This window comes from Octodon degus, unplaced genomic scaffold (genome assembly GCF_000260255.1).
Source record: "Octodon degus isolate 3935 unplaced genomic scaffold, OctDeg1.0 scaffold00003, whole genome shotgun sequence".
NCBI lineage: Eukaryota > Metazoa > Chordata > Mammalia > Rodentia > Octodontidae > Octodon > Octodon degus.
The window spans coordinates 36,209,241-36,218,859 of NW_004524579.1; the positions used below are offsets into that span (position 1 = coordinate 36,209,241).

A 9,619-nucleotide genomic window follows, 5' to 3' on the forward strand; every position below is an offset into this window, starting at 1 on the left:
AACTAAGTGCCTACCTCTAGTTACCATCCATACAATGAGGGAGATTTACATGGGTGATGGAGAAGTTTTCCCAGGTAAGTGACTAAAGCAGAAGTGTGTCTGCCATCCTGTGCTTTCCTCTGTGACACACAGAGTCACTATGCAGTATGAATGATATACACATAAGCATATGGGTTTATGTACCTATGCACAGATTGTATATCTATGCATAGATTTGGTATATTTACATATTCTTAAAAAGAAAAAGGAAAGAATAAGCCATCATGAAAGGCAGACACAGGAGGAAGGTAGTCCATAGTGCTGAGGATAACAAGAGTGAGAAGAGGTGGCAGAACTTACTGTTAGCTAAATGGAAGGAATCAATGAACTACAGGTCCATTCTCCTGAGGAGCTCTGGCTGCACATGGCAAGCACATGGAGGGTGTTCAGAGAGTGTGCCCTGTCCTTTCACACCAGGTGCCAGAGGAGCCCTGCCTCACTCGGGTCGCTAACACAGATCAGCCACGAGGCTCCCAGTGTGCTGGACCCTTCCACCCAACTTGGCCCAGCACAGGGCTCCTCAGCCAACAGGTCACTGTCAAATCATAGAAGTACCCTGCACACCCAAGTGGGTGGAGCTCACCTCCCCCCTGTCATGGGCTCTTGTTTTTCTAAATTGGGCTCACAGTCTCTGAAATCTACAAAAAAAAAAAAAAAAAATGCAGGTCAGGAATAGCAGTGATCATGTAGAGGTGGTTCTCAATGTGAAGGTTCCAGACACCAGTGCCCACATCCCAGAGGCATCTGAGATCTAGGCTGTGTAATTCTGCGATGAAGACTGCCCCATCCTAGGTGTGACCCCGATGGAATGGAGGGGACAGAGGACAGTTTGCTGCCTGCGGCTTTCTGCCTTCTGTGCCATGGGCTGTTTCTCCCCTGCAGTGCCCCTCTGCCATGCCACCCTGCCTTGGAGCCAGCCAACTGTGGACTGAAACCTCTACCAACTGTGAGCCAAAATAAACCTTTCTTCTTTTAACTTTGGGTGTTAGGTATTTTGTCTCAGAAATGAGAAAAGTAACTATGACATCTATTAAAAATTTTCATAACAAAATAATGACTAATATCATGATCTTAAAACAATGGTCAAAGTGTTACTCAGAGTATAAGACATAAAAACGATTCTGTCTTATAAAGAAGAAACAAAAGGAAAAAACTTTTTTTTTATGTACTTGGTACAGGATCTACAGGGTTTCACTACACATACTGGACTTGTAGTGATCCTCCTGTTTTCAGCCTCCCAAGTGCTGGGATTACAGGCATGCACCAGCAGGCCCAGTCTAGGTGGCTGTTTCAACATGCCCCAGGGGCGGAATCAGCACAGGCCCACTGGGGATCGAACCCCAGTCCTCTGGGCTTGCCTAAGCAGTCGCTTTAGTCCGCTGAGCTATCTGGCCTGACCCAAAACTTGCTTTTCAGTGAACAAAAGAAACTGTTAGTATAAATGAAACAAAGCTATCAAGAGTATCAGGCTAGGGGGGTGGGGCAAATAACACAGTAGAATAGGTACTTGCCTGGCAAGCGCAAGGTCCTGAGTTCAATCCCCAGTATGGCAAAAAAAAAAAAAAAAAAAAAAAAAAAGTATCAGGCTAACAAACCCAGACAGCTGGGGTGCAAGATCTACACTGTTAAGCCCCAGGGCAATGCAACGCAGAGGTACAGATGCGAAAGTCTCCCATAGGAATCTGAGTTGAAACCAAAAGTACAGATGACCACGTGGGAAGTGTGTCATAGTAAAATCATGCGTCAAGAGTGTCCCACTATATTTAAGTAGACAGCAAAGGAAAAACCTATGACACAGACTACGATCATGGCAATCCTGTGGCACGCATGCCACAATGGACATGCGGAGTCCTCTCTTTAGGCCTATAAGCCAAGTGTATGAGTTGTTTTTTCTAAACTAAAACCTCAGTATTCAGGTTTAATTATAGTGTTGGCACTTTGCAGTACATATGTGGGTTTTAGGTTGCAGTTTGGCCACTCAGTCTCTAAAAGGCTTGCCCTCACTGGTCTATAAGGACCAGAGACATTCCGAGACAGTCATGTTACGCTGGAAGTGAGCACATGGGCCCCAGGAGGCAACGCAGGCGCGCCCGCACCCGAAACATCAGATGGCCAAGGACTTGAGGAGCAGAAAAGAACAAAGACTTATTGAGGTAAGCTTCTTCTGGATGCAAAGCTAAGGGGATTAGGGTTCACAGAAGGTGTTTTAGGCTGGGGAGATGGAGGCAAGTTTGGGGGTTGAGGAGAAGGATCCCAGAGAGGGAGGGAAGTTCGTGATGTAGGGTGGGAGGGTGTGGCTGATGGCAGGAGCCTGTGGAGGGGGCGGGGCAGGAGGGGGCGGGGCGGGAAGAAACCCTCCTGCTGGGCTCGCAGAAGAGGAAGGTTGGGCAAAGGGTTCACATTTCTTGAAATTCCGGAAGTGGCTCAAACTGGGGCACGTTGAGGAGGGTAGTGAGGATCAGAGCAGCTTTTGAGAAAGTGTAAGGGAAATAAACCAGGGCAGGTTGGAGTGAGGTTGGAGTGATGGCTCTTATAAGAGAAACCCAAATTATGCACAAAGGGCAAAGTGAAAGATAATACATAGGAGACAGATCTTTCTCAGCGGGGCGGGTTCAGGAGATGGAGGAAGGGGCAAGGGAGGAAGGAAATGGTGATGAAGAAAAGGAGAGGTCTCCGTGGACATGCACTGCACACAAGGAATGTGGACACTGTGTACTGAAAACACGCGCTGTGTAGCGTTTGAAGCATTCAGCTTTGTCGGAAAAAAGGAGGGGGAGAGAGAGGGGGGGAGAGATACATTGAAAGCAAAACAGAAGCGCCAATACTATTCACTCTTTGTCTCTGGGGGGTGGGGGTGGGAAAGAAAAACCACACTGCCATCCTTTTCCTAGGCTGCTAATGAAAGCGTGGACCAGCTGCGCCACAAGAAATCTGGGCGAAAACACTCTTGGGGGGCCCGGGAGATAGCTCAGTAGAGTAAGTGCCTGCCTGTCAAGCACATGTTCCTGTGTTCAATCCCCGGTACCACACACACACACACACACACACACACACACACACACACACACACACAGAAAAAGAAAATGCTCTGGGCTACCAATTTCCTCCCTGCAGCGCTCAATACTGCTTTCACAAGACCCCAGATACGCTTCCATGGCCCCGGGCTGAGAAGCACTGTTCCTGGCCCTGCTGGAGTCTCCAGAGCTGCTTTTACGTCATCCCCAGGCCTGGGCTCCCCAGGTTTCCACTTGAACTCCCAGAGGGAGGACCCAGCAAAGGTGCGGGGAGATGCGACTCGCAGCTGCACCCCGTCTTCCCACTTCTCGTTCCACATTTGGCGAGCAGGAAACCTCTCAGCTAGCTGTTTCCTCACTGAAGCAATACACTGCCACCGCTGGGACTTGAGAAAGAAGACTCTCTGCAGGATTTATTTTAATTTAATTTAATTTAATTTATTTTTTGGTACAGGGTCTTGCTATGCAGCTTGGACTCGTAGTGATCCTCCTGTGTCAGCCTCCCCAGTGCTGGAATTGCAGGCATGTGCCACCAAGCCCAATTTTAGTGGTCAGCATGGTGCACCCTGGGTCCCAGGGCCTGCACGGCATGCAGTACCAGGGATCGAACCCAGGTCCTTGTGCTTGCCAGGCAGGTGCTTAGACCACTGAGCTATCTCTCCAGTCCCAGCAGCTTATATTTATTGAGCACTTAGCATAAGCCCAAAGCAACTCAGTCCTTCCCTCTTCTGTGTGAAGCCTTACAACTTTCCTACAGGATAGTTTCTAAGTACATTTTAGAGATGGAGACATTGAGAATCAGAAAGAAATTCCCTTCCTCAGGGTTACACAGCTAGAAAGTGGTAACAGTAGGCCTCAAATGCAGTCAGAGTGTGGGGTCCTTCCTCTTAGCCATTGTGCCCTGGGCCTCTAGATCACACAGGGCCACGTGCTTGGCAAAGCATGCTGAGAAAGTGAGTTGGTCAGGGGAGAGTGTGTAGGGAGAGTATGAGTGGGAACAGGAATGTACCAGGGAGGCAGTGGGGAGCAGCCAAAGAGGGCAGATGGGATGAGAAAGATGATAGTTCCCGAGGGAGGTGCCATTGGAAAGCTTAGACACTTCATGGGGCCGGGGAGATGGCTCAGTAGAATAAGCGCTTGCCTGGCAAGCGCAAGGGCCTGAGTTCAATCCCTGGTACTGAAGGAAAAAAAAAAGAAAGAAAGAAAGAAAGAAAGAAAGAAAGAAAGAAAGAAAGAAAGAAAGAAAGAAAGAAAGCTTAGACACTTCAGAGGACACAGAGGAAGAGGAAGAATATAATTTCCTTCAGTACTGAGGATCAAAGCCAGGGCCTCAGGCATGCTGGACAAGCACTCCATCACTGAGCTACTACACCCGCAGCCTCTGTAGTGACCTTGAGGAAAGCATTATCTGTAAGTGGCCTGGTAGCCCACAGAGAGGAAGAAGCCACTGGAGCAGGAGGATGGTAGAGAGTAGGGCTCTAGCAGCTTGACCCTAAGAACAGGAGACAGGACACACAGAGCAGAAAGCAGGGCTCCAGTGAGACTGTCCCACAGGTCATGGGTGTGAAAGCCAGCTGACGGGAAGATGGAAGAGTTAACAGATAGCACAGCTTTGCAATGAGACAGGAACCCATCCTCATCTATCCCTACACTCAAAGGGGAAGTCAGTGTGCACCAACCCAGGAAGCCTTCCCAGAGCGCTCACTTCTGCCCCAGGACTTTATCTCTGAGCCCAGAGACTCATGGAATAATAAGCTGCAAATGATTTATCTCACAGTCAAAGAATTTTCAGGCTCTGATCAAACAAGATCCATTTCTTTGGAGCTAAAACTTCTTTCATGCTAGTGGATGATTCCAGGCTTCCAATGTCAGGACCTACAGAATCTGGACCATTTGGCAGAATTAGCATTCTCATGCACTTATCAGGAAACAATGGTGTTCATTCACTAACATGGAAAATATTTCCACTGGTTTCTATCAATTCTTGCTCAAGGTAAAACAAGAGTAAATTACTCCAGCAAAGTGTTTGGCCTTAGCTCTTCCTTCACACCCCTTCTCACTCCAAATTTGTACCTTTTCTGGATTCTCACAATACACAATAAAGGTCCTTCAATGGAAGAGCCATTTTAGTGGGTCTGTTAGAATGTTTAACATGAAAGCTCAGCGTTGGTGTCGCTCAGCTTGATGGTACCACACAAGGTGACTTGTGCAATGCTGTCCTGAATACTTGGGAAGAAAGTTGTGTCAGGAAAGACAAATGGTAGTTTAAAAAGGCAAAGCCAGAGTGACACCAACCTTAGCTGGGATAATCCCTGAGAGAGAGCACCTCTCTTTCTCGCCCTCCTGAATGTTCTCTGTGTGCTTGGGAAGGGTAGACAGCGGGGTTAGAACAATGTCAATTTTTGTTATGAGTCACAGGCAAAGTTATTTGACAACAGTTTTAAAAAATGAGAGCCACTAATATCCCTAAGGACTACAAACCCCCCTTGGTAAAGGCTATAAAGAGTGAAGAGCCGAGATCAAGCCCACTACTGTCAGTCCCACAGGATGAGGACAGGAATCTAGCAAAAGGAGGATTTGCAAACTGAGTGACCACCAGAATGTGCCAGGCGAGCTGGAAAAAACCAGAGGTGAGGGTTTCTGCCCGCTGCGTGCTCCTCTGACATTTCTGCAGGCGCCCAGCTCCAGGCCCTTCCAGGCTTTCTGAACCATGTATCTGAGGGCGTGATCAGTGCCTAGTGCATTGGTGGCACTAGGCACCAAGAGCAAGGTTCACCCTTCCCCTTGTGGAGCCAATTCTGCTGCCAGCTCACCAGCTATCTGAGATTCTGAGATTGTGATAGCAGACTCACAAGCACCAGGAGAGAAGGAATGAGGAAGAAGTGTGCTTTTTTCACTCTCTGGGCAATCAGCTAGGACTCCCTCACTCACTGGTCAGGCTACTCACCTTTAAGGTCAGTCTGCCAGTGGCCAGTCTGGGCCCGTCAAGACAGAGGCTGCCTTCCTGTTTCAGCTGGTGGTGATTCTATTATAATCTCACTCACTGGTCATCATTTTAATACTTTCTGCTTTGTTGCTGAAAGTTCATACTGGCAATAATCAACAGCTTAAAATTATACCCTAAAACATACCTTCAATACTAATTTGTCTACATGTTTGGTATAGAAAGCTGGGGACACACCATCCACATGAGCCAAGGGCCTTCCAGGTTTGGAGCTGCTTTGGCAGGAGTCCCCCTTGGATATCTAAGCTCTTTTACACCAACACTGTCCCCACCCAGAGGAGCTTCAGGGTGACCTCATCACAAGGGCGGGAAGAAAAAGTAGAGAAGTGAGGCTTCCCGGCCTGTAATTTTTTCTTCAGGTTGAAATTGTTCCAGAGGAAGTCCAGCCTTAAGCAGGCAGCAGGTGGAAGAGGGGGATAGGATCTTGGAGTGGCAGGAGGGAATAGGCTTGCAAGGCAGTTGCCAGAGTAGAACCATGGAGACAGACTTTTGGGAAGACAGATGAAGCCAGAGGTGACCACAAGGACCTGCAGGAGACAGATCTGGAGAGCAGCAAGCAGTGCCACATGCAGCTTTCTGTGGATGACAAACACCAGCTCTCTTTAGGAATCAAGTAACTATGCAGGAAATAATTTCAGCCTGAAATCAAACACAGGGTGCAAATCCCAAGAACGGCTCAACTTCTTGAATAGAGCCACAGACAAAGCTGAGTTTGCAGGGTGATGAAGAACGAGCAGGAAGTTTTCCACTAGCAGGAAGCAAAAAAGCCGCATGGGACAGTCAATAGCAAATCAAAGGAAGGCACACTCCACAGCTGTGAGTGAGACCTAGTGCCTGTGGCCACTTTCATATGGTCCTTGAACTGTTACAACTGGGCCCAATGGTCCCTAGAGCCTAAAATGTTTCCTGTTTTACCCTACACATGAGCAGTCCCCGGAGCGAGACCATGACTGTGAAGCTGGCAGGATTCGGGCAGAGGCACAGGCTGTACAGGACAGGCTGCTGGTGGCAAGTGGAGACCCATTAAAAAATTCCTGCCAAGTGAGCCAAGGCCATTTCAGGGTCACAAATGACTGAACAAAAGGTATGGAGACTGCAAGCCCACTCAGATGCCAAGGAGCACAGGAGAGAAGAAACCAAAGGTGTGAAGAGGTTTAAGGTTATGTCCTGGTCCCGGTCCCCTAAAACCTGTGGAGGACAGGCCAGCATCGCTTCCCAAAAGGGCCCACGCTTCTGAGATGCTTTCGAGAAGCTGCTTCACTGAGGGGCACTCCAAGGTTTGGTGGGCAAACGAAAAACATTTCAAAATGTGGCACCTACTGGTTGATTTATTGAAGTATATTTATTTGAGCACCACCAAGGAATTTGTACTAGACACTGTTCTTACTACTCCTTTTGGGGGCATGTGATCATGCACATGTAAACATAGATATAATTTCTTAATAATGGCTCCAATTAATACACACACACACACACACACACACACACACGTAGTTATTTATGTAACATGTGCCAACAATTTATCAACACAAATGATTTACATCCAAAGATTGATGTGTACACTTTTCAAAACTGCTATATGCAATAACAAGATAAACTTTCTCCATACAACTCAGTTTAAAAAATACACACACAGTAACCAAGATGTTCTATTTTCTCTACAGAACTTGTCAGGTCTGGTCTCCCAGTCCTGCCATGCTGAGGAGCACAGGCATGTTCCGTGCCCATCCTTGAAGGAAGTCAGAGAAGGCAGATGTCATTGTAGACCACATGAAATGGACCCATCCTCCTTGGTACATATTGCCACCATCCACGTGGACCATCTATCGGCACAGTTCCCAGGTACCAGGACCACCCAATGGTTACCTTTTCTGATTGTATCCCGGTTTTCTTCCACCTCTCTGTTGACTCGGTTCTGTTCTGGCTCAATGGTAGGCTCTTGGTCTTCGAGTTCATCTTCAGTTTCATCATCGCTGTAGGGGACCACTTCATCATTCGGCTGAGAGTCTTCCTCGAATGTTGTTTCTGAGTCTCTTTCTGTATTCATTCTGCTGGCAAAATGAAACTACCTGGTTGAAGACAAAGGGAAACCAGAGAGAATGCTGACTCTGGCCCAGCTTTTGGTTGAATCCTCCCCACATCCTGATGCAACACCCTTTAACAGAACATTACTGTACTACTTACAAATATTTCTAAATGATAACCCAGAAGTTCACCCTAGTACGCAAACCAGCACATTCATTATTAGTTAAATTCGGCAAACCTGTGTGCACACGTGTGCATAGAGCTAGGCCTCACACATGCTAAGCAACTGCTCCACACTGGGCCACAACCCCAGCCACATCCCCTACCTTTTAAAGGCAAGTACAGGAACTTAAGGCAAATGGTGGGTTTCCACCCAGTGAAATAAATTTATTGGGTCATAACCAATAGTAAAATAATATGATATAGACAAACAATAACAAAGTATGGTTCAGCTAGTAAGAGTAGGTACTTTGGTAAGATTTACAAAAGGGACACATACGGACATCTATTTGCATTGTGATATTTATGGAGTTGAGTTTCTTACTCTGGATGGTGCACAGTTAGAAATCACTCCCTCAAGCATTCTGCTGTTTGCTAACGCTGATTTGCTGAGCCTTTATTCTATGACACATAGTTAATAAAACCATAAATCCTCAACAGTTTCTAATGACTTTCAGGAATGCTCATCTTTCTAACTTCATAAGTACTGCCACCCTGTCTCCCTATCTAGAATATGTGTGTCTACTGCTGGAAGAAGTGACCCTACACAGGTAACAAGGACACCCTTTGTTATACTGACATTGAAAAAATATTTACACAAATACCACAGATTACTTGAGGAGAGACATCGAGCCTGGAACTATTTACATAAGCCTCACACTACCATGTATTCAGTATTGTCACCGATAGCAGCTGCAGCTCACACTTATGCTGATAACTGCACACCAGAACCTCCCCTGAAGTCACCATAGACAGAGGTCCTGCAAGGCATCCCACATTGCACTGCTGAAATTATGATTACTTGTTCTCTACTGAGAAGCAAGTCCAAACTCTGGGCTGTAAAATGACTTCACAATAATTATTAAAAGTTTGCAACAAAAGCAACAGCATTCCAAGGAGAGATCTTCTATACTCTATTTTTATGTTATAGCTTATTACATATTTTGATTGAGTATAAATTGCCCTGAGTGACTGTTTTAACTGCCTGAAACTTTTACACTAAATCTAACATTTTGAGCATCAAAATCATTTGGGTTTCCACAAGTGAACAATTAGGAAATTTTAAGTATTTAAAATCTCCATTTAGGATTAAAGATCTAGACATTAAAGCAGAGACACTAAATCTCCTGGAAGAGAAAGTAGTAGGAACTCTTGAAGACACAGGGGTAGGCAAAGAGTTCATGAACAGAAATCAAATTGCATGGGAAACAGTTGAAAGAATTAACAGGGGCCAGGGAGATGGCTCAGTGGAATAAGTGCTTCCCTGGCAAGCACAAGGGCCTGAGTTCAGTCCCTGGTTCCGCCAAAAACAAAAAAC

The 9,619-nt window shown here is 46.5% G+C and overlaps 1 protein-coding gene across 3 annotated transcripts in view; it reads right to left on the reverse strand.

Annotated features, from left to right (window-relative positions):
- The window catches only part of Atp8b1 (ATPase phospholipid transporting 8B1), a 126,793-nt gene that overhangs the window by 54,454 nt on the left and 62,720 nt on the right, over window positions 1-9,619 (reverse strand). For all 3 annotated transcript variants that reach the window (XM_023715246.1, XM_004623688.3, XM_023715240.1), the window contains exon 2: window positions 7,924-8,126. In XM_023715246.1, coding sequence (XP_023571014.1) covers window positions 7,924-8,104 — 181 coding nt within the window. In that variant the 5' untranslated portion in view covers window positions 8,105-8,126. The remainder of the gene's footprint in view (window positions 1-7,923; window positions 8,127-9,619) is intronic.